Source organism: Parasteatoda tepidariorum, chromosome 10 (assembly GCF_982258835.1).
Source record: "Parasteatoda tepidariorum strain Cologne lab strain chromosome 10, Ptep-v5.0, whole genome shotgun sequence".
Taxonomy (NCBI): domain Eukaryota; kingdom Metazoa; phylum Arthropoda; class Arachnida; order Araneae; family Theridiidae; genus Parasteatoda; species Parasteatoda tepidariorum.
This window is the reverse complement of record NC_141764.1, coordinates 82,286,634-82,313,365: the sequence shown is the minus strand read 5'-3', so window position 1 is coordinate 82,313,365 and position 26,732 is coordinate 82,286,634. Positions and strand designations below refer to the sequence as shown.

The window sequence follows — 26,732 nt, the reverse complement described above, 5'->3', positions numbered from 1 at the left end:
ATTTAATTGTCATAATTTTATTAGCGATTTTCGTAATCGGTTGTAATTATTTGTATTGAGCTTGAATTGTGAGTGGTTTCTTAAAAATTAGAAATTCGGTGAAGTGAAATCTTTGTAAGTTGTCCATTGGGAGTACATTACTTAGTCAACCTTGATAGGTGATATGACAGGTTATAGAAAGGATGAATAAATGTTTTAATTATTTCCTACGAGTATATAATTGTATTCAGCTTACCAATAAAATTATATACATATAAAATTATATTTTTTAACATGACTTTAAAGTTTTATTAAGCATTAAAATATGACAATTATCAGAATAAATTACTATTCATTACGTAAATTTAGTTTCAAACCACTTAGTTTAAAATAAATATTGGGTACATTGTTTTATAGTATTAAGTCCCCTTTAAACATAATTATTTTCCTTTCAAAATTTTAGAGTGGCTTTACCACTTCAGTGTCTTTAACAAAAATTATTTTAACAGATATCTAAAGATGAAAATTTCAATCAAGGACAACAAAAGGTCAAATATAAATAAGAATGAAATATATTAATACGTAAATGCTGCTTGAGCAAAGAGAATAAATAAAATTCTGATAGAAAAATTAAATATGATTCGATGCATTTTTAAAGACTCTTCTGATATTAAAAAAACTAATAAAATATCATACTTTTATGTAGAATGTCATAACTTTATTCGAATCAACTGATCAGAAATGACTGTAAATAGTACGAAATGATAGATCGTAAGTAAAGGTATTTGTAAATAAACGCAAGAAAAAAAAATAGTGGAATGAACTCAACAATATGATAGTCATAAAAAGGGAAGGAAAACTTTTTGAAGCAACTCACGAAGTCTAGCGATCCCATAAAAAGTTATAATTACAATGAATACATTATAAAGAATTGATGAAATATAAAACAGAGAGCAAATTCAATAAATTTTGAATCAAGGTCACGTACGTTTTTCCAGCTGTTTTTAATAGTTTTTATTCCAAATATAAGCATAATTTACTGTAGAATTCTTTGTAAAACATTTCCGAATAGAAAAGAAACTTCAGAATCTCTTTTTAAAATTTATACAAGATGAAAGCTTTCTTTTTATTCGTCACATTGGCTGTTGCTGTTGCAGTATGCCAAGGTAAGCTAAACTTTTTATAAAAAAAAACTCATGCAGAAATATCTTGAAGATTTGTTATAAAGTTGTCTTTTTCAAAAATTAAAACCAAGTTCGGAGCAAATTTTAGAAATATTCTCCTGAGTTTTGTGTGCTGCTGTGACATTTAATGAGTAAACAAAATTTGTCCGTTTAAAGCAATTGAAAAAATTAAATATTAATTTTTGATATAACTGAAAATATTATGCTTTAATATTGACAATTTATTACTTTAATTTGTTTACTATTAGTTTTACTTTAGAAAAATCAAAATTAAAAACAAATAATTTAATTTACTTAAAACAAAGTAAGATGTATAAAATAATCATGTTTTTGAGACACGTTGCGTTAAAGCTTTGAAGTAATTCAAGTTTCAGCATACCTCGCCTTCTAATTCGGATACAAGCATAAATCTTAATTTTAACGTGAATTAATAGCATTACTTTTTTTAATAAAACACACACAAAAAAAGACCATGGTTCCTAGTTTTGATCATAATTCAAAATATATGCCTTTGAACAATTTTCCTTTAATATTTATTGCCTGCACTTAACGTTCTATTGCCTGCACTGCGTTTTTAAAATCTAACGTAATTTGTTTTTGATTTCGTACTATTACCTTACATTTCTGAATAATCCGAGAAGTTTTGGAAAAATTTCGAATCCTTAAGTAGCTTATAATCGGTTTGTTGACTTTGCAAAGTATCACGCGTATCACTTAAAGGCTTATACAAATCATATATATGTATATACATAAAATGATAGTTGAAAATAAAATGATTAAAATTTAAAGGGAAACTCATAAAAAGGACAATAAGAAAGGTATATTTCCTTAAAGATGTTTTTTGATCTCTCATTTTCTTTATGAAATACCAAAAGAAATTCTTTCTGCTATACATTCAAACCTTCAGAATTTGGTTAGCTTCCGCTATTTGTATGTGATTCGCGTTGGCTTTTTCCCAATTTGAACTGCTGATGATGTGAATACTGACTGGTATAGCTTGTTTAAAGTAGGAACTCCCCTAGCCATTCATCTGGACCCGTGGCGGTGACTATGGTAACGAGGTATAACTATTTAACGTAAGGGTGTGGTATCACTGTTTAGGCTCGGGGATGCGAGAGAAAGGTAATCTTTTTCTCCGGTCTTTTGTGTTGGCCCTAGAGTGAAAGTTAAGTTACCAACCCTGAAATGCGCTATTCTTGCTTCTATAAAGCAGATGGCCTCAGACTTTGTGGCAGGGGGAGTTCTTACCGTAGACAAACTAAGTTGAAAAGCGCGAGAGAAAAAGAGGGGGAAAACAAAGGTAACAATAAAAGAATCGGTGGGACACTCAATCAGTTTTCATTTTTAAATAAAAGATTAACAAATATGCTAAGATAGCTCGATATTCCAAAAAGGAAGTTCCAGTTACTCACAAAGATTGCTTGTCGATTTTTTTACGTCGCTTAACATTTAAAATTTGGGTAAATTTTCAAAAATTCAAAACGAAATGTGTTTGATTGTCTAAAGAAATTAAAAGGAATTTAATGTCGACTATTTGGAACACCGCAAATTTTCAATCGGGAAATTAAACTAGATTGTATGTTTAAATTTCATTTTCCTCAATAGTGATTCAACAGATTTTGGCAGCAGTTTGGTTTTTTCCTCCTTAAATCTTAATTTTTCAAAACTTTCACCTCAAATCTTAATTTTTCAAAACTTTTAATTTTTTGTTTAAAACCTTTTTTAGAAGGATTTGGAAAATATGTACGGCATGCACTATATATAAATAAAATAAACTAAGGAAAGTAAGTTTCCTATAACATATAGGAGTTTTTCTTTGTAGCATAATAATCACTCCTGAAAAGTTTTTTGGTTACTTTATTACATGTTACCTGTCTCATGCAACCAGCTGGTACAAATTTTTAAATAAGCAGCTTTTCAAGTATTTCATAATTGAAAATCGTAGAGTCAATAATTAAAAAAATGTAAATAGAAATTTCGCTAATAGAAGTTACGCTAACTTGCGTATTTGTTTCAAGAATGCGTTTTTATTTCACCATTTAAACTATTAGTTTTGCGAGATTAATTAGGCATTTCATTTTCTCTCGCTATATCGTCTGTATTTATTTTTTAAACATTTCGTAACGATGCTGGAACGGCTGGTACGGTTTCATCATATCGTAAGCTGAAACAATAAAAAACCCATTTTTTCTAAAATTGCACGCCAACAACTCAAAGAGAGGTTTGAAAAAATGGCAGTATAATCTCAAAAATATAAGCAAACTGTAACAAAAAACGCTTAGCCAATCAGTGAAACCATTCAAAAGATATCAAAAAAAGTTTCTCAACAAAGAAATTTTGAATTTTCGATTTTACCCCCGAATTACATTGCGCTGGAAAGTGGGGATTGTTTTCAAACCAGGGTATAAAAATTTGCAAGCTGTCGAAAAAAAAAGGACGAAAAAACACGATTCAAATCTGTGTTCCAATTCTTAAGTTATTAGGGAATATACATACAGACAAACTTTCGCTTGTCTAGCCGAGGTAGCTCAGGGAATAGAGCGTTTGTCTTCCATTGTGGCAACCCGGGTTCAAATTCCAGCGTTGGTTGGTTAGTACGAATTTCGCACCTGGTTCGCACCGACCACAGTGCTAACGTAAAATATCCTCAGTGATAGACGGATTATGGGTAAGAGTCCCCTAGCCTTCAGGCTAACAGTGGGAAGTTTTCGAGATTTTCCTCTCCATGCAACGCAAATGCTGGTCAGTTACATCAAAAAGTCCTTCACGAAGACGAATTTCTCCCTATACTTGATCCAGGAGTTCCCTGGTCTTCCGGATCGTGTTACAAATTACAAAGATGAGGAGGTAAACATTTGTCGTCTTAAACCTAAAATCGGATCAGCTGTTCAACGACGGTTATAAACTAACATTAAATAACAAGACAGCCGAATTTGTAGTTGTAGTTCATTTACGTTTATCTTTAAGGACGTTTCAAAGACATGCCATCACAATTTTGATTCACTGCGGAGGGGATAGCTCCCTCGCCTTGGTAGTAAAACGACCTGTGAGCGAAGTCAAGCACTTTACGGTAGAACAGTTTACTGAGGACTAATATCACACACCCTCGGTCCCTTTGTAGCCTGATCAAAGTGGTCACCTACCTGTGCCCTGACTGCAGCCAGTAATACTTGGCTTTGGGTTTCTACTGGGAACCGTGTCTTACGATTAGTCATCTGTGAGATACAAGAAAAATAATTCTGGTGAAAATACCGTACAGTATGGGAATGATATTTCAGGTAAAAAAACATAATTCAAGTAATAAAAACCAAAAAATACGGTATATAAACCTTTCATTTGGGAATTTTCTCATATCGTAATTAATGGTTTATCGGAAATTCTGGCTTCAAATTTATAGTTCTTATTACCACACATTTAGTAAAAAGTACAAAACTGAAAAGTAAATTTTACCGAATAAATTGTTTTTATGCCATGCTCTACGGTATCATGGTAAAATTACCTAATTTTTCCATAATTGACGAATTTTATCGCAGATTATAAAACCATATTTTATTGTTAATTTTACCAAAATCATTACCAAAGTGCTTTGGCGAAAATTACCGATCTTTTTGGTGTTTCCATAGAGTTAGAAACACAGTGAATTTTATCATAATCTGGTAGTTTTGACTATACTTTTCTTCTTAGTGAACAGCCAGCTAACGATTTCCACCTTTCTGATCGCATTAATTATTATTTAATATTAGGCGCACCGCTCTCAGCTCGATTCACTCAATCAAGCTCCATGATTACTACGCAGTCATTTTTGTCTACTGTTAATGCAGGACTATTCCATCAAAATTAAAAATTATTCTATTAAAAGATCCCTTGCATTTTATTGTTTAAACATATATTTAGTTCCATTTTTTCATTCCTGATATTTTTTGTCTGTTATTAGAGCAACTTGTTTTCTTTTTCAACGAGTTTTCTTTTTCTTAAAATTCGTATTTAATTTTTGGTTCAGTAAGTTAATCGGTTAATTAATATTTTTCGCCTCTGATTTTATTCATCAACAGCGCGAAATTCCGAATAATGCAAGCAGAAAAATAATTCCTAACAATGCAATAGAATTTTAAAAATACTAGTTACTTTATATACATTATTTGAATTGCTGACTAGACACAGTTTTGCGAGAACTTTATAATGAAAGTAAACGTTATTTATTTAATGTATAATAACTGTAAAAAGGCAATTTAATATGCTTATCAAAAAGTTGTACATAATATGTATAGCTGCATCTGTAGTATGATTAGATTAATATATAATATAATAAAAGACAATCACTTTCAGTCTAAAGCCTTTAATTTGGAACATTAATGAAAAACAAAAGGGTTAGAGTAGCAGAGAATAATATTAATAAGGTACGGTTAATTAATATCACTGGCGCACCATTAAAAACGAGTTAAATAAATAATTTGAAATTAGATAACTTTATAGCTTTCATTAATTTTAAGATGATGAGAATCAAAGTTATTTGTATTTTCTTTGTTTACTGACAACCATAATATGTTATTTTTCTGTCTTATACGAATGTGCGAAATGACGAGATGATATTTATCTTTTTCACGACGTCTTGAAAAAACTTAAATTGATTGCCACATTTATATTTTATTCTTACTGAATTTGCATTTGACATTTACATCAAACATAAGGCTACATTTTTTAATTTACAGAAGGAATTTCGAATATAGGCTTATTTCTTTGGTTAGCACAATATGAAGTTAAAGGTTCTGCATGATTTGAGAGTTTATGACAGTTTTTATAACTTCCAATAATTCATTTTTTATTAAGTTCATTTTAAAAGATCACATGCTTAACAGACATCCATTGTAGATAGATTTGCTTTATTGAATGATTAAGAGTGAAGTTCATAACTTTTACGCATTCATCAACATTTTTCCTCAGAATTAGTTCACACACCCCTTTCATAATATCTATAACTCCAATCCTTCAATTTTCCAAACACTATAAGGCATTTCTGATCAAATTACGGTTTGGAGTACCGGTACTGTGGGTACCCGAAAAAGGCAATTTTACCGTTTAAATTTACAGTATTATATACACCGAAGAGCCATTACATTATGACCACCCTCAATCTATGACAATGGGCTCGCTCTGTATTTCATGGTTTCTCGCCCAGGAACAATGTTTTCATGGGGTACATTAGGACCCATAATCCTCATAGAACAATCCCTGACGTCTGTAAGCTACTTGAACATAGTTGCAAACCAGGTTCACCCATTCATGGCAACAGTTTTTCCTGCAGGGGATGGTGTTTACCATCAGGATAATGCACCATGTCATAAAGGTCGAATCGTCGAAGAACATTCCAGTGACTTTCAAGTCATGCCTTGACCCCCAAATTCACCTGACCTTAATCCAATAGTGCATTTGTGGTCCTACTTGGAAAACCAAATTCGTGCTGCCACGCTACCTCCTCGCAATGTGAGGGAATTGCACGACCAGTTGGTGAGCGCTTGGTACCAGATATCTCAGACTACCTATCAGCACCTTGTGGAATCAATGCCACGGTGGGTGCTAGCAGTTTTGAGGGCGAAAAGTGGCCCTACATGTTATTATCAGGGTGGTCATAATGTAATGGCTCTTCGGTGTATTTAATTAGAGTGATAAGTGATTTTGTGGTAATTATTACAGTAAAAGTTACTGTATATACGATTTCTTGTTTCATACATGTTCCGGTAAAAATAAATTTTCCGGTAAAAAGTACGGGCACGCTGAACACTGATACTTTTTACTGTAATTTATTCCAAAATGTTTTACAATGACGAAGTGTAATCCATATTAGTAACTTTTTACTTTCTGTACGTAGGGGGAAGTGGGGGAAGTATGAAATGTATTATTTATCTTATTCTTAATTACATTTTTTAAAACTTGAAAAAATAACAAATTCTATTCATTCAGAAGAGATTCTATTTATTTTTAAAACAAATGACTTACAAAAATTTTATTTTACAAACTTTCAAGTATAATTTTATCACATCAAAAGATGGTTTTAGCAGGTTTTGGTGATTCCGTTCTTTCAGTTTTGGTACTAAAAAGCGACTGATTTCATAATCAAGTGATTTTATTAACGGTAGTCACTGAATTATTTTATTTTATTAAAAATTAAAATAATTAATCGTTATAGAACAGAAAGCACAGTGAGTCGGCTAACTTTTAGAAAATTACTTTTACCATATAGATTGTGATTGGGTATTCTGTAAGTCATTCAGAAATAGAGTTACATTTAACGTTCTAATTGAGAATGTTTTTTTAATGAGATGATATTAATTTTCTAAGCTGTATAAAAATACTTCTTTTTGTAGCTGGACAAGAGAATTGTGATGAAAGCAAGGGTGAAAAGTTTGGCACCTGTTACTCAGCCTGTCCTGATACTTGTTCAAACTACAAAGATCAAGGTCGTATCTGCACTTTGCAATGCATCATAGGTTGTGGATGTCCAAGTGGAACAGTTCGAAGAGAATCTGATCAACATTGTGTTAAACCTGAAGAATGCTGAAAGGTGCATAGTCTGAATGTTTTTCAATAAAACTTTTCAACCTATCTGCGTTTAATTTCCGTCCTACGCAATTTAGTTCTTAATACAGGATGCACCAAGAAAAAAAACTTGTGCAAACAGTTTTTAACATGAATTTAATGAAAATAAATAAATTAACAAAATATAGCAAATAATAATAACATTAGGCTTTTACTAATAAATAAATTTAAGTGCTTCCAAAGTGGTCGTCTTTTGCAGCGATGCAGAGGTGCAAATGCTTATTGAAATCTTCAGCAATGGGTCGCAAGTCTTTTACTTTTAATCTATCTCATTCCCACTATAACGATTATTTCAGAAACTCCAAATTTTGTGTACAGAGCAAACGACAGATTTCCTTCTGTGAACAGCTCTAAAATAGCAGGTGTCTTTTGATTGACATTTTATAATTAGCGTAACGGACACTTCCTTTTATAACAAAGTTCTTATGAAAGATTTTTACTTGTTTAGCATCTGCTGGAGTTTTCTTTCTTGAACAAAATTGTTCATTCCTACAGGGCAAATTAACCAATTTGGTTTCAATTTTATTTTTAGCACTATTCGATACTATTTTAGTCGAAAATCTTTTACGTTTCTCTGTAACTAATGTGTTAGTCCCCATTTTGTCGCTCACAATCTCTGGCAAGCTTTTGCTACCTTTATTGGAATTAATCTTCATCTTTTCTTCCATAACTGATGATTCAGTTCTAACATGAATTTTACTATATTTTACTTCCGAAATCTTTTCAATTCTTACATCTTCACCTTTCTGGCAAACTTTATCATTTTCAACCAAAACCATTTCACAATTTTCCGACAAAAAAATATCTGCATATGATGCTTCTTTCTGGCACTTTGGATGTGCTATTTCTTCTTCTACAATTTCTACCACAAAACTGACTCGATTGACTTGGCCATCATCTTTTTCTTCATTTTTCATCTCAATTTTTTCTTGGATGACTTGATATTCCTTTTCTTCTACCACCTTTACTATCTCTGTAGAAATTCCGTCGACCAATTCGTCTCATGGTACTGCACTTTTTATTTCTGTGTTTAGTACACATGGACTAACTTCCAATATCATATCTATTTCTGCTCCTACTATTTGATTCTGTTCCTTCCGATTCTCTATAAGAATATTTCTAACACTTTCAAAATGTTTTCATCAAATTTTCCGAATTCCTTACGAAAATAAGCTTTATTTCTTTTTCCTTTATTCTCTTCAAAACTTGGAGAACTCCAATTAGACACTGTTTTAAAAATATTTTCTTCCCAATCTATAATCACATTCTTATTTACTTTAGTAATTGGCTCCATTTCTTCTGGTACAACTGTTGGCGAGACTATTGCTCTTTTGGAAGTCGATTGGCTTCTTTCAGAATTACTCCTGGCAACATTTCCATACTTAAAGCCACCTAATTTACCAATATTAAGCCAACTTGATTCTGTGTCCTTCGAAGTAACTGTTGTTTCAATAAAGGAATTTGGTACTTTTCGGGAAACATTCGGTGATATATTTTTATAGTCGGATTGGTGGTTACTATATTTCCAACTTCTAGCGTAATTTTCTTTCCTATAATCCAAATCTCGATGTCTACAGTATTTCTTAAAATGTCCTATTTCACCACAATAGAAACATTCACGTTCAGATTTAAATTTCTTCACAATACTTGGCGAATTCCATTTCTTTTTAAAATGTTCCTTCTGCCGATCGTTATTACACGGAATATCTTGTGGATCATACTGAAAATTGCCAATGAGATTTTCTTTAAAGTAATAATATTCATCATCATAACTTTCTGGCCTTTCAGCAGGAATAAGCTGCAAAGCACACGAAAACCAAAGATCAAAATTCACCCTAAATCTCTTCGCTTTCTGTTCAAAGAGTTCGAAGTATCGTCGAATTCCACACTTTTCGGCATCAATTTTAAACATCTCATTCAGGAATTTTTCTTAAGTAAGAAATCCATAATAACAATAATGTTTAACTAAGGTAGACAACGTTAAAGAGCACAAAAATATTTTTGTGCTCTTTAACGTTGTCTACCTTAGTTTGTATTTTAGCACAAAGGTCGCCCACTTGTGTATTTAACAATAATGTTTGTCACCAATTCTTTCAAAAACTTAGTAAAACATTTCTGGAACGGATCCCACCGCTGCCACCAATTAAATATATATAGCTGTAGCGTATCACGCTATATTAAAGAACTGTTCAGTTTTTTTATAAAAACTTTTATTGACAAACAACACAAACAGTAACAAATATGAATTACCCGTAACGGGATAGTGAAAAGATCATAAAACAGCAAGAAAAACCCGTAACGGGATATAAGGAAACTCACCCGTAGCGGGATAGATAAAATATTATAAAACAACTAGATAAAGTGCCCGTAACGGGATATATAAAATATTATAAAACAACTAGATAAAGTGCCCGTAACGGGATATATAAAGATTATAAAACAACTAGATAAAGTGCCCGTAACGGGATATATGAAAACTCAAATTCCACACAAAACTAATTCTAAAAAATCAACAACTTTCTGGTGTTCTAATTTTATCGTCTGCATTTATTATTTAAATTTATCTTCTTATGTGTTTATTTTATTTATGCTCTTGCCAGCCCGTTAGTTTTTAATATTTTTACTTTTATTCATGCTTTTGGAAACCAATTATCTTTCTTATATTTTTAGACTTTATAACTCAATTAAAAATGTAAAAAATTTATAAATTGAATGGCACTCCATTTTTTTCTTTAATATGGCTGAAGAGTTTTATTGCAAAAACGCAATAAAGTGCAAATTAATGGAATTTTACCAATATTTGCTATTAGGTTATGCTGGTGTAAAAAAATTTACAATAATTGGCTGAAATAGTGGCTTTCTTGCAGTAAATTGTCGTAAAATGTATAATTTCATATACATCATTAAGAAACATTTTTTGCACATAATATTTTTACTCTTATTTGATACTCTATGTACACAACTATTACATACATCACGCATTAAGCATCGTTTGTATATTATTACATTAAAAATGAGAAAAAAGCATTTTTGTCAAAGCTAATAGCTAAGTATTAATTCCGGACTCTACTTTATAATGAAAAAAGAGTAATTTATTCTGCAAATGTATCGATCTTTTGCTAATATATGTTGTATTTAATTTTTTTAATGATTCGCTAATCAAGTAAAATAGCTTTTTCTTTCTTTAAGTCCTTTTTTCGTATAATCATTTGTTAATCTAATTTACTTTCAATTAGAGAATTCCTTCACAGTTTTTCTATCAAATCATTAATTTATTATCATTAATCTATTTTAAAGAGTTGTATGCTTGGGCATTTTATCGAGGCGTTATTTTGACTGAAAATGCCTCTTTTTTATGTTATCTAAATAAGTTTATCAGTTCATTCAGGATAAATTTATGCACCATTGAAATAATTCCATGTAATTTGGTTGATGACAATCACGTTAATTACTATAATTAAGGGATGAGCTTTAGTAATAGCATTGGAAGTAATTTGTCTATCTTGCCGAGAAAAGATACTTCAAAGTTAAACTGTCAATGTTGACTTCGTATTTTCTTTCAAAGAAGGAAGTGCGTAAATGTTTCATTTGAGGACAAGCAAGATTACAAATCCACTGAGTCAGGTAGAGAAATTGTTCAAAATAAAGCATCGCTCCTTCTATTTTGTTTTAAAATATACGTACAGAAATCTGAATTTAAAAATTTTGTTCTAATGTTAATATTTTAGGAGAATCGGAACAACAACTATGAAATTTCAATTATTATTTTTATTTTTATAAAATTTAATGACAGCAATTATTAAGTTGTAGAACATAATTTTATTTTGATTAAAATGTTAGATAAAGCTTACAAATAATGTCGGAAATTATGTATGAAATTTATTTTGCTTATCTTGAAGTATTTACTAGGTTATTAATTATGAAAATGTACAATTTTTGATTTGAATAAGTAACTGAGTTTAATTTATTAAACAGACTGCATTAATGGGGACAAAATAATGGAAACATTAAATAATGGAAACTAATACATCTTTTTATATTCCTCCAGAAATCAAATCGGACTTTCTCCATCAGATACTAAATATGATTTACTACAAAATTAATGAAAAAAGAAACATAAATTTTCTTCACCACGCATGCGTAACATAAGATAACTACTTTAAATACGTATATTTGCATGATTTTAAAGGAATTTGTTTCAAATTTGAAAGCAATAATTTTGTAATTAAATTTAAATTGCTCTAAAAATTCTGTTTAATTTTATTGAATATTTTTAAGTTATAGCAAAAAACGTAAGCCAAATCAATCAGTTTTATAAAAATGTTCCCATCTCCTTAAATATTCAAGCTAGTCTTGTGAAATTTTGCGTAATTATTGCATATATTAATCAAAATAACTGTCACAAGCTACAAATCTATTGCTAAATCTTTTTGGCATAGAGTGTTCCAAATCATTATTTTCCGTCTGTAATTCATTGTCTGTCCCTCAAACCTCTAAAAGCTTTAAACTTCATTCATATGTATGAGAAATAGCAAGATCTAAAATCTTCTAATATTTATAAAATGATTATCTCTTTATTTCTGGAAAAATATGAAATAAAAAATGAATTTTAAGTTTTAAGATAATTTCAAGATAATTTTGTTGAGATTATCTTGAAATTGCAAGTGAGATTTAAATAAATAACATTAAATTTTCGTTTCAATGCGATTTTGAGATAGTTAAAATTTGAAGTTTTAATCGTTGCTGCAAAATAAAATTCTTATGTTTATCTTATGTGTATTTAAATTGCAATATGTTTTTGAAGTGTATTTTTACTTTTTAATTCTGTACTGAAATCGACTACAAAGTGGAAAAACCCATACCGAAGTTCTTCCTTCAAGCCTTTCTGTCGATCTATACAAAAGAACTAAATCTTTCTGTCTGGCGTCATCAAAATCTCCTGGTCTTTTTGAAAAAAATAAACACTTCAGTGTCTTTTGTTAAAAACTACTTTAAAAGTGTTCCCAAAAGAAAAGTATTTATTTTGAAGATCTTTTCTTACTTCTAAGAAAAGGAAAATTTAATTCCTGTGCTATAATCTGCCTATTAGACTCTTTTGTGATAATGTAAAAAAATATACTTTTAAAAAATAAACGGTTTTTTGATTATACGCTTTGTGTTAAAAAGTTACTTAGTCATGAAATATATTGTTATTTTCTAAAAAAACAATTTGAAATTTATTGTTTTTTGAATTATAAGATAATTAAAAAATAAATATTACGAATTGAATTTAAAAAAAAAAAGAAACTAGATCCACTTGTTACTCTTAGATTGTTTTTGAGTAAAATCTGGCATTAAAAAACACATGATAATTGAAACATAAAGAAATATTTTAAAACTTTAAAAAGGTATTTTAAAAGTGGATTAGATTTTTTAAGAATAATTGTTTTAACCGGCTTTGAGTACGATTTGCCAGTAAAATTTTGGATTTCAATTTTTTGTGTGTAATAAATTCTATTTGTTAACGCATTTTTCAAATTTTTTTTTAAGAAATCGATATGTATGCATTTGATTGCAAAATTCAAGATTTTATAAAAGGCAAAATTACAAAACTGCAAATGCAAATAATTTAATTACATTAAGTTTATTACACTTTAATTACATTAAAGATTTTTGATTAAAAATATGCTTCATTTATATTCAGAAATGGGACAAAAGATAAAAAAAAAATGCGGGAACTTATGAATGTTTCCCTCTGAGGTACTGATGAACATATTTCACCAATGAACCAACATAAATTTTTCTATTAGCTCTGAATAAATAAGCTACATTTTTATATTGCTTTTAAACTGTTTGAATTGACACCGGTATAGAAATTGTTACTCTTATGTTTTACCTAAGAAACAATAAAGACTTAAAAAAACAAGTTACTACATTATTAGTTTTTCTGTTTTTGTTGGCAAACATATACAATGACTTTGCAAATGGAGCCGTGATGGCTCAGGGGACAGAGCATTCGCTCTCCAATGAGGTGAACCGGGTTCGAATCACAGCGATGGCTGGTCGATTTCGAATTCCGCATCCGGCTTTCACCAACCACAGTGCTGACATGAAATACCCACAGTGGTAGACGAATCATAGGTTAGAATCCCCTTGCCATTAGGCGAACCGTGGGTGGTTCTCGTGGTTTTCATCTCCATGTAACGCAAATGCAGGTTAGTTCCATCAAAAAGTCTTCTTCGAAGGCTAATTTCTCCCAATACTTGATCCAGGAGATCCCTTGTCTTCTGGATTGGGTTCAGAATTACAAGGGTATGTGGTTGAGCATTAGTAGTCGTGAACCCAAAAATTGGGTCGACTGTTCAACGACGGTTATAAAATAAAATAAAATGACTTAGGAATAAATAAAGATATCGTCGAGAAATTGAGGCACATATCCCATTCTGAGACAATTGACTCATCTAAAAATTAACAAAAGCATTTACTCAAGAATAGACAGCCATATATAATTCCGAAATTGAGAAAGATAATTTAGTCAGATAATAATGAAATTTGCAGAATTTGAAAAAAAATTACTTTTTATTAATCCTTTTGCCTTTTACCTGCAAGCATTGACAGCGACGTATAAAATGGTAAAAGTGTCTTACAAAAAAATTGTCAAAATTATTTAATTCTAGAACTCACAAACGTACAAACTGACACCTTTAAAAATAACAAAAAATGACGAGCTAAATTTTATTCTGGATCTGACAATATAAATTGAAACCTTTACAAATTAGCAAAAATTCACGAAATTACTTCAATCTGGAACTGACAATTATATAAATTGACATCTTTAAGTATTGACAATAATTTACGAAACTATTTCATTCTGGAACTTACAATTATATAAATTAATGCTTTTAAAAATTCCCAAGCATTTACGAAATTTCATTGTGAAACTATCAAATATATAAAATGACGTATTCAAACAATTACAGAAATTGATAAAATTATTTCATTTTGGAAAATATAAACTTCTTTTAACGTAAAAAAAAAAATATGGTAAAATTATCGCAGTATATGGCATTGATGATTTTGGTTAATAAAACCAAATTATATGGTGTTTAAACCTTTAATTTGGTAATTTTTCCGTTCACACGTAAAGGTTTAAAGGAATAACTGTTTTTTTCAAATCATGGCTCTTGTTACTATACATTTAGTACAAAATGAAAAACTGAAAAGTAAATTTAACCAAATAAATGGTTTTTATGCTATGCTCTAAAGGTATCATAATAAAATGACCAAATTTTAAGAGATATTTCATAACCATATTTCATTTTGTAAAATCATTAACGAAACTATTTGATCAAAATAACTGAGCTTTTTGATGTTCTCATTGAGCCAGAAACATGATAAATATTACCATTTTCTGGTGGATTTGACGTTTTTCTTAGTGTAAGTTTTAATATTCATTTTTCTAACATTATAGATTATTTTTAAATCCCAGAAAATTATTCATTTAATTGCGGTTAACACATTAAAAAATATTTTTACATAAAATTATAATGATTATATGTTTTGTTTGCAAAATGATCTTTGGAGTATTCTGATCTTCTTCCATATTTAGGAAGTTATACTTTATTTCTCAGTGTAAGAGCTGACCAAATTGTTTCATCTGGAACGTTAAAAACATACCAATCCTGGAGAGGGAAACATTCTCAAGATTCTGTCAATTGAATAGATTATCTAAATTTCTTGACATCGCACTTAAGAATTAACTATAAAAATAGCACAAGATATTACAGAAAGTGTGTATATCTTTAGAATCCTTGTGAAAAAAATGAAGACAAGAAAGAATACGCATTGTCACGCATTGAACTCAAATTGTCACGCATTGAAAGTATACGCATTGAACTCAAATCAATATTCAGGCTTCTCAAATTAATATTAAGCAGGTGTATGAAACACTAAATCTCATTGTATTGTATCAGGAAACAGAGAGGAGGTGAAAGACGAGTATTATAAACATCTTAAAATTTCAACCTGCAATCAAACAGGTTTTGATGATTTATATATGATTTATAATCATTTGCTCTCGAAAGAGATTTTTTAAATTTGGATGGCTTATTTTTTTACCCGCACTGCAAAAATGTTTGATCAAATTATGTTAAAATCATTGTGTGCTTTTTACCGTGAAATCAGTTTTTACCGGGGCATGCTATGGAATAAAATATCTGATATACAATAATTTTTACAGCAATAGTTATCGTAAAACTACTGAATCCCTCTAATTAAATATTACTGTAAAAATTATGGCGTAATATTTTACGGAAAAAATGGATTTTACGGACGGATGATTAAGTGCCGGCACTTTCTACCGTAGTTTGTTCCATCCTGAATTTTTCATGGTACACTTAAATACTATATTCTGATTCTTATGATCATCTCACTTTATTTTTGACAAAGATAATAAAATATACAGATTAAGATTTATCTTTATGAAAATACTTTGTTTGTCATTGAGGTTTCTAACTTGATCTATCATTTAGGCGATAGTTGGATACAGAAACCATATGCATTATTAGTTATTTTACTAAGTTTTCAAACTATTTTTTCTTTGTTATTATTTGCAATTAATTCCTAATTTCTATTTTATGCGACAATTTTACTTCCAGAGAGAATTTGCAATTAGGAAAGCTGCAAGTCAAAAGAATCGGAATATCTGTTTTTGAGAATATAAGCGCAGAGAAAAAAAGTATGGTCAAAACTACCATAATACGGTAAAATTTACCGTTTTCCTTGACTCTATGGGAACACCAAAAAGATCAGTTATTTATACTGAAGCGTTTCGGTAATTATTCTGGTAAAATTAAGAATAAAATACGGTGTCATTATATGTGATAAAATTTGGTACTTTTATCATGATACCTTAGAGCATCATATAAAAACTATCCATTTGGTTAAATTTACTTTTCAGCTTTGTATTTTATACAAAATGTGTGGTAGTAAGAACTATAATTTTGAAAACCAGAGTTTTCGTTTAAACGTTTCTATATAAATGGAAAAATTACTAAATGAAGGAGTTAAACACGGTATATTTTATTTTTATTCGAAGAATTTAGTTTTAGTTTTAATATGTTTTGTGAGGTAATGAGAACCTTAATTTTGAAAGTCCCGCAGTGGACTGATCGTTAAGACACGGTTCCCAGCAGATCACCGAAGTCAAGCATCACTGGCTACGGTCAGTGTGCGGGTGGGTGACCACTTGGATCAGTCTGCGTAGGGACCGAGGGTGTGCGGTATTGGTCCTCGTTAAACTGTGCTACCGTAAAGTGCTCGATTTCGCGCGCAGGTCGTCAGGCTACCGAAGCGGGCTACCGAATGCCATCACAATTTTGATCCTCTGCGGAGGGGGGTGCCATCCCCTCCGCAGAGGATCAAAATTGTGATGGCATGTCTTCGGATCATCCTCCGGGATGCTTCCCAGACCGTCGCCAGTAGCCCATTGTGCAGTTCTAGTGTGACGCAAATTAACAACAACAACAATAATTTTGAAAACCAGAATTTCTAATGCACTGTCAACCATATGAAAGGAAACATTATTACTAGAATTAAGGAAAAATTATTACCTCTGTATTACCAGAATTATTATTTTTTCACCATGAATGTCATTACCATGCAGTAAAGTAGTTTTACGAGAATATTTTTCTCCATGAGTTTAAGTATTGTAAGATAAAATAATATAAAAATAATACCTTTTAGAAAAAAAGTGATTTTTTCATATCACTATTTAGATATTTTTTTTCTTTAAAATAGATAAAAATATATCATAAGTAGCAGCTGTAATATTTCTGTTTACTTGTTTACTTTAACTAAGAAAAACGAGGGTTTACGAATATTTTACGAAGGTTTTGATGAAATTGGAGCTAATAAGTATCAATTCGGATTCTTATTTGACAAGATTTCACGCTTTAATAATAAGCAAACATAAATTTTATAGCTTTCTCCGAAAATAATAAAATTCCCAATGCATTTTGATGAGCATATTAAAAGACATGGTAAGAAACATTGTTTTTGTCTTGTGTTGCAAAAGAACATTTTTTACTCGAAGCAAAGGGGTGTCATAAAAACATTTTATTGCTAGCGCGAATAAAAATTATTATTTGAGTAATAGAATATTATATTAGGATGAGTAGTTTTATTTTCAGATGTCGTCAAGCTTTTTATAAGTTTTGTCAATTTATAAGAATAATGAAATTGAATTCAGAACGAGTTAGGAATAAAACTATGATTTAGTATTTGAGGAAATTAACCTGTTACCGAACTGTTTTTTAATTATTTAAATTTTTTTATTAAAATCTATTTTAACTGTATTACTCAGATATATAAAGGATGTATCTGAACTTGCGGGCCAGGTATTATAGAAAATAGAGTACACTGTAAATAATTCCGGAATAAAGTATCGGCACTTAAGTGTCGGTATTTTTTTTACCATAATTTGATCCGGAATTTTTTATAGTGTACAGTGCGCAAGAAAAAAAATGATTATCTAGAATAAATTTTGAATCCGTGGGTGCTTAAAATCCATTTTACCTTAAAATTCAATTGTTCCGTAAAATTCAGTAATGCTTATTTAATCAGAGTGGTTCGGTGATTTTATGATAAATATTACTAAAATGTACGGTAGGGTAAACTAACCAGTGAAGAAACACCTAAGCTTCGCTTGCCTTTTAAAAAATCATATTAATTTCAAAATTCGTAATTTTAGTTAAATGACAGTGTCAACCTATTTGCTACTAATTGCAAGTTATGTAAAAAAATTGTAGAGAACTTACATAATATTGTTTTAAAGTTTTGGAGGTTCAAATAACAAGTAGTAAGAAGACCAAGTGAAGGAACAGCTCTTACCAGTGAAGGAACACAAAATTTACCAGTAAAGGAGCACTTAATTTTGGTTATTTTTTAATGTTCTTCATGAATTTATATGCCATACAAATATCTAAAAACAAGCCTATTCTTGAAATTATAACATACAAATACTTGGAAAATGTTAACTTTTTTTTGTAATCATGAATTGAAAAGTAAAGTGTCAACATATTAACACATACTGTTCATTCACTGGGAAATCTATCCCATGTAAAGGAACATGCCAGTTCTTTCACTGGTTAGAAGTTGTTTTTTGTATTTTTAGCATACTTTTGATGCAAAACATCATTAAAGGTACAAGAAAATTAAAGTTTTTCTTTCATTTTCATTAACTTAGAAAAAACCCAGTAAAGGAACACTTATTCCTTCACTAGTTTTTCATCGTTTGGTGATCCAGTGAATAAACACCCCCTAATCTCAGTACTTGATTATGTTATGATGCTTAAAAAAATAAAACGTAACTTCAATATCTATATTTTGAATTCTTATTTTCACAGTGAGAAAAATAGAACTATTACGTGCAATTAATTCCAATTCAAGCATATAAATACAAACACTCACCTTATAATGTTTTCAAAGAAAGCATTGCTAGATGACTTCCTATTCCTTGGCAGGTTAGCTATTGTTACCAATCAATCTAAAGAAAAACTTTCAAATTCCTATTTTTAAACAATATATATGAAATGTTCCTTCACTGGGTAGTGTTCCGTCAATGGTTGGCTTACCCTATAACAGATTTTTTTTATTTTACAGCATTTTTCGGTAACAATGTATTTTATTGTAAAAAGCGTGGTACCCTCAGTACTGGTACTTTTTACCCTAATTTCTTCGGAAATTTTTTTCAGGGTACAATACGCAAGAAAATAATTGAATATCGAGAACAACTTTTGAATCCGCGGTTTCGAGCAATCGATTTTACCGTAAAATAATATATTGTAAAATTTACGGTAGTTTTTATTTATTTAGAGTAATTCAGTGAATTATTGCTAAAAATTATGGTATATCTGATTTTTTATTCCGTAACATGCTCCGCTGAAAATAAATTTTATGATAAAAAGTACTTTTTACCATAATTTGATAAGGAAATTTTTACAGTGTACAGTGCACAAGAAAAAAAATTGTTCAGAATGACTTTTTAATCCATCGAAAAATGATATATTTATTCAGAGAAGGTAATTTTTTGTGTTTGATTTCGTTGCTTAAATATTATCTACACTAGTTAATTAGTATATTTAAAGTTAGACCCTCGTACCATTGAGATTGGAAGCCCAACCTTTTCAGTGCGTGATAATCCGACTATTAGGTCAAAAGTTATTTAGGCTGTTCCGTGTTTTTTGTGCTAAAAATTGAGAACTGCATAGCTACCAATTTTTGGAAATGTCATCGCACGCAAATGCTTTTCCATTATGAACTGACTTTTCATGCGTTTTTCATCTGGATTTTTAATTAATCTGAGTTACATTAATTTTATGTTTTTTTCAAGATTATTGTCAAAATTTTGCTTTAAATAAGTACAGCAATAGCTGACTTGTAGATATTTGATGGTTTGGTTGCCGATTTACCCTGTCTGCAAAGTTTCTCCTTAAATTATCTAATTTCTGCAAATCAGCTATTTTCTGCACATATTTAAGTGTTGTTTTTGACAATATTCAATGAAAAACTTAAGTTTAGGATAATTTTGAAAAATAAGAATTGTTATGAACTCAGACAGCCAGTCCATACTATAAAGGCAATCCTAGCTTTGTTATGCATTCTCGAACAGAGTTTGCGATGCAGTTCTCAATTCTTTTTATACTGCGTTTAAAGTATGCGTCAATGATTGCAAAATTTACTTAAAGGCAAGAATAATTTTGATTTTTTGCAACACAAAATGCTTTTTTTTTCAAAATTGATAAAAAGGTAGAGTTTAAATGGAAGTTTGACGAATTTGTGATAACATATTTGTGATAAGTGACATTTGTGACCTTGTCATGACTATGTCAGTTGTGACCTTACTTGAAAATGACGTAGCATAAATATTTTGCAGAAAATTTACACAATTGCTCTGTTATTAACATAGAAAAGTGAAATCAAATAAAATTAGTTTTTGCACTGAGAAAAAAAGTATGGTTAAAGCTACCAGAATGAGGTTAAATTTACCGTGTTTCTGGCTTAATGAAAACACCAAAAAGCTAAGTAATTTTCATCGAAGCGCTTTGGTAATGATTTTGGTTCATTTAACCACAAAATATGGTGTTATGTGATAAAGTTTAGTAAATGTGGCAAAACTTGGTAATTTAATCATGATTTTTCAGGCCATAGTATAAAAATCATTTATTCGGTAAATTTATTTCTCATCTTTGTATTTTTTAACTGAATTTTTGTAATAAGAACTATGATTTTGAAAACCATTTTACTATTTGAAAAAGTAATTTTACTATTTTACTTTTACTATTTGAAGGAAAAATTTACCAAATGAATGGCTTATAAATATCCTATTTTGTTTTTAATACCGGAATTATGTCTTTATTTTTACCAAAAATGTCATTACCATATAGTACGGTAATTTTACCAATATTTTTTCACAATGTAGATTTGAGGAGCCAAATTTATTTACTATATATTTTGACTCCAAATATTTGTTTTAATCATATCCTGAAAAAACAATTTTTTTTAGGAAAAAATTGTGCCACAAGGGAATTAACGCACTGTAAAAGAGAAAGTAATTTTGTTCTTAGTACAATGAACAAAAAATAAATAAATAAAGTAAACATCAGTTAAAAATTCCATTCATAAAAAATGTTTTCATATTCATCTGCGCGCTCTGCTTTTGCTTGCAAACAAGCATTTTCGGTCATTATTATTAATTTATAATTAAGAATTAAAAAATAAACATAACTGGCTATAAAATACAATTTTTTTTTCTGTTCTCTTGAAGTGCACGCGTGCGGAATGTTGCAAAAATGATTACTACACCAGACACGTTCCAGACACCTGCATAAAAAAATTTAAAAATTTCTTCAAAGCGCGTCGAAAGTTAATGAGTTTGTTAAAAGTATTACAAGGGTCAGATGTCATAAAATTAGTATATGCAAGCAATTAATTAATAAAAAATCTAAGTTTAAATTACATATTTTTTACAGAAATTAAAAACACGAGTTTTGCTCCATAAGTTTTTTTTTTATTTTTAAAAATAGAATATCTTACATTTTATGCATTTAATAACCATATTAGTTTTTTCTCCCTTGAGGAATAATTATTGAAAAGAAATAAAAAAAAATACCCCATTTTTTTAAAAGCTATTTATACTCCCTAAAAATACGAACATAATGAAAGTAAACAATACACATAATTAATTTGCGTAAAAAAAATCAGTAAATTTTGATGCAGCTATTAAAATGAATCAAAGTAAAAACTTTTCTTTTAATAACTATTTATTTTTTATATTATTGAAATAATGCAGATGAAAGTAAACAAATAAATTGCAATTAGGTAAAACAAATATTTATTTTACGGTATAGAGTAATTTTTTTAACCCGCAAGAAATTGACTCAAAAAATATTTCTATTTAAAATAAATAAACATTTCGTGCATTCTCCTATATTTAATTGTGGTGTTTTTGCAATTTTTTTTTCATTTAGATGGTTTTTTAAAACAAAGCTTGGATTATGATTTCTGTTTTCTCCTTTTTTTTTAATGTATTGAACAATAGAAAAATGCATAAGAGCATAACAAACGCAAGCTAGCAGTTGATTGAGAAATCTGATCATTTTTTTTTAAATTAAAGAAATGTAGATTGAATAAAAAGAATGTTTATTTTTTTATTACAAATGTTAAGAATACAAGTAAAAAATAACGAAAACTATTGAATGAAGGAAATAATGAAATGAAGGAAAGAGTAAAATCTTCTTACTTAACTGAAAAAAGTCTAAAAAACTAATAAATCTATTTAGTTTAGTGTAATTAAGAAGAATATAAAAAATTAATCTAAAATAAAAATGTAACTAATTTCATGTCAGGAAGTTTTCGGTGATATAATAATTCTGCACAAATTTCTTTTTGAATAAGTATAATATTTTTATGTATTCACGTTTGATAAAGTATTTACAAAATATTTCTAGACGAACATAATAATTAATTTCCAAGTTTAGTACGAGACAAAACCATGCAATCAGCCAGCAACTTTTAAAGTATCCTGCACAATAAATGTCTCAATGTGGTCGTCCTGCGCAATAAGGTCTCAATGTAGTCTTCCTGCGCAATAAATGTCTCAAAGTAGCCTTTCAGCACAATAAATGTCTCAATGTGATCGTCCTGCGCAATAAATGTCTCTATGTGGTCTTTCTGCGCAATAAATGTCTCAAAGTAATTTCTCTGTACAATAAATGTCTCAATGTGATCGTCCTGCGCAATAAATGTTTTTATGTGGTCTTTCTGCGCAATAAATGTCTCAAAGTAATTTCTCTGTACAATAAATGTCTTAATGTCGTCATCCTGCTCAAGAAACGTCTCAATGTAGTCTTCTTGTGCAATAAATGTTTCAAATATTTCCTTGTAATCATTAGGAAGTTAACCCTGCATTGAGTTAAATCATATTCGTAATCATACATTAAATTTGATTGGAATGGATAAATAACGGCCTTTTGGAGATGGTAGAAATTGGTCTTCGCTGAAATTATAAGTTTTCCTCAGATTAAATGGTGAAATGGGGCTTAATAGATTGCTCATTCTTGATTTTCATATCTTTTTTAATCCAGAACAAAAACCATAGTTGAAGGAGTTACGTCATCCCACGTCATGGTTAGTTGTTACTCTTCACGTTGTGGCAAAAAAATAAAACCTTTTTATTTCCACAAATATTTCTCAATACATACAACCGTAATTAACGAAATTTTTGTTTAATTAGAAACGAGACTTTGGGACATTTTGTGGATTTCTCTAAATCGAACAAAAGCCTGACTTGCAATTTCAGGTCATTTTCGCAACTGAACAGTGGAGTGACCTGATTCATCAAACGATCATTTTTAATCCCTTCATAATAATTTCATTAAATTAAAAAGTCACGGAAAATTATATAAATGAAGATATAAATTTGAAATTGATACGAATTATTGAAGAATTTTTAAAATAACAATTCTTATGGTAACCAGTACCCAGCTTCACAATTTCTAATTAAAGGTTGTAAATGACTTCCGGATTGCAATCTTTGATGTTGACCTCGAGTTCTTTGTCCCTTGCGTTCCCTGAATATCGAGACTATTACAAAGCTTATCAGTCAGTGAAAAGAACATTGTTTTACTGTGTATATCTGGGCATAGATATCAGTTCAGGGGCCCCATAAGGGGGGAGGTGGGAGCACGATGCGCCCATTTAAAGCTTTGGGGGGGGGAATTTTTACGCTAAATAAAACGAATAGTTTGGGGGGGGGGAATTTAGACGAGAGAATTTTTTTTTTAAGTACATAAACATAAGAAGCAACGTAGCACTATTTTGAAGAAGCTAACATGGAAGGGGGAAGTTAGCAAATTATTTTGGGGGGGGGGATGAATGCGCCCAAGAGCTTGGGGGGGATGGGGGCCACTGCCTCAGTTGATGAAGGTAGTAAGTGGAAGTCGTTGAGTATTTTTGGAGTGGGACAAGATCTTAAAAAGTTGACCGATAAAAGGATAGTTGACCTTAGGAAACTTGATTTAAACTGAATGACAGGAATTATTATTAAAACTCAAGTGAGGAATTAATTTTTGAAAAAATTTGTTTATAAATCAGAATAAAAAAGTTTGTGATTATAGTAAATGGTTAAATAAACAAATAAATGAATAATTTCTTGTGTTTTTTTCGTTTTAGCTACTCTTGCTTAAACATGTCATTTTCATTGTATTCTCTATGCAATAATAACAATAAAAAACACTTCAGTAAAAAAAGGGAAGTGTCTTAAAGCTGCCCGATAAAAAGCTGTTCAGCAATGAAACTCATTTACAAAGTAATTGTTATTTTTATAAATTACTAATTAACACATTCTTAATTACTCTTATTCATAGTTAGTTTCCTTTGAATTATGCTTATACTTTTAATTAAGTTCAAAAAATTTGAAAAGGCAACTGATTCCAAAATATTTTTGTTTCATTTTGAATTTTTAGCTACCTTTTCTTAATCGTTTCACTCCAAATTCAGCGTTACCTCTACATAATAAAGAAAAAATAAACTTCGCTAAAAAAGGAAGTGATTTGAAAGTTCTCTGATAAAACTTTATTTCTTCAATGAGTCTCATTTCCAAAGTAATGGTTAAAGACTGATGGACAAAATGAAAAGTATAGGTGGCCAAAATAATAAAAAAAGATTCCTCTAAACGAACAAAAGCTTTAAAGCTCTCCAAAAAAGAAGATTAAGGTTCTTTTCTTGGCAAGGAGTCTGTGAAATCAATATTCTTTGTAAAATGAATCAAATACATTTCACCCTGGGATAGCAATTTTACGGTTGCCAGTTGGGCGGCTAATAAAAAGCGATCTATTTTTTATGGTTTCAAGGAATATGCTATGTTTTAGAAGAACATGTTACTGACAAAAAAAAGAAAAGAAAAAAGGACAGTCTTTTTCTGTTTTTGATGAAATGCATATTCTTGGCGATTAGAATTCTCGTAAAATTATACAACTACCTTTTAAAGTTATGCTACTTCCCTGAGGTGGGATTTTACATTTCGAAACTTTTTAGTCTGAATTAATTTTTACTTGAAAAATTGTTCGATTGGTTTGCTTAAGTAATTTCGCTTTGTGGAATTAAGAAAATAAGTTAAAATCGAAAGCTGATCAGAAAAATGTAAGAACAAATATATACATTTCTATCTTTAATGGAATGCATATTCTTATCGATTTGAATTCTCGAAAATTATATAACTGCCTTTCAAAGTTTCACAATTTTCTAAGGGTAGGATTTTACATTTCGTAACTTTCCTGTTTGAATTAATTATTACTTCAAAAATTGGTAGATTAGTTAGCTTAAGTTGTTTGGTTTCGAAAAATTTTGAAAGTAAATAAAATTAGAAAGCTTGTTTGAAAAATGCAAGAACAAATATAGAATATATATGGACATTTCTATTTTTAATGGAGTGCATATTCTTGTTAATTAGAATTCTCGTAAAATTACACAACTACCTTTAAATGTTACTCCATTTTCTAGAGTTGGTATTTTACAATGCAAAACTTTCCAGTTTAAATTCATTTTTGCTTGAAAAATTTGTGGATTGGTTGGCTAAAGTAATCTTGCATTTTAGAATTAAGAAAATAAATGAAAATTCAGTGTGCAGCAAAAAATTTTGAATAAAAGAAAATACAAAATTTGATAAAAATTACAAATCTTTAAATTTTTTAATTATTTCTTAAAAAATATTTTCATAAAATTTTAAAGCCAACAGTTTATTTAAGTTGCAATTCTTTCTTGTATAAGTCATAAATGAGAAAATTTGTAATGCATTGAGTTATAAATCTATGAATCATGAAATTCTGAATATAAGTTGCTGAAATCATAAAAATATGAATTATTTACCAGTTTTTATCATGATTAAATTTTAATTATGACAGAAAAATTTTTGTATTAAGCATATAATCACTGAAAATTATTTAATCTTTGTTACATTTTCTACCTTTAAATCAGCTTTTATAATCTTATTGTAACTTATAAGTTAAAATGAAAATAAGTCCTGAATAACTGTCCGAATTTATATTACTATCCAGACTCTAGTACAACCATGGAAATTTTTCGCAGCATATTTGTAGTTGCAACTAAGTCCTTATTATGAGATATATTTTTAATGTATATAATTTTAGAAATCCAACGGCTCTCTTTGCAAGAGTTTTCCAACATATCAGGTAATTCAAATAATTTAGTTTAACTTTATTTGACAGTAATTCTAAACAGCAATTCTTTCTCAGCATTTGTGCTTCAAATAAAACAAATCACTTGGTGCTAATGGGAAGAAAGTTAATCATTTCCTACAACTAATTGCATTTTCTCAATTATCGGCGACTATTTTTGGAAAATAACTTCATTTACGTGCGTTCAATTAAATCTGCATGGTTTCGATTAGTTATTTAAATATATAATATGTGAATTGCG

At 29.6% G+C, this 26,732-nt stretch overlaps 1 protein-coding gene across 3 annotated transcripts; it reads left to right on the top strand.

Annotated features, from left to right (window-relative positions):
* Positions 1 to 985: 985 nt before the first annotated feature.
* Positions 986 to 12,906, top strand: LOC107436414 (chymotrypsin inhibitor). Of its 3 annotated transcripts, none has more exons than XM_087153201.1 (3): positions 986 to 1,145; positions 7,526 to 7,722; positions 12,605 to 12,906. In XM_087153201.1, the coding sequence occupies exons 1-2, from the start codon at positions 1,091 to 1,093 to the stop codon at positions 7,717 to 7,719; spliced, it is 249 nt and encodes an 82-aa protein (XP_087009327.1). In that variant the 5' UTR covers positions 986 to 1,090; the 3' UTR covers positions 7,720 to 7,722; positions 12,605 to 12,906. The 3 variants fall into 3 exon arrangements, with proteins under 3 accessions (XP_087009327.1, XP_087009326.1, XP_015903610.1); XM_087153200.1 differs by having other exon boundaries at positions 12,562 to 12,906; XM_016048124.4 differs by lacking the exon at positions 12,605 to 12,906 and having other exon boundaries at positions 7,526 to 7,763.
* Positions 12,907 to 26,732: the final 13,826 nt, after the last annotated feature.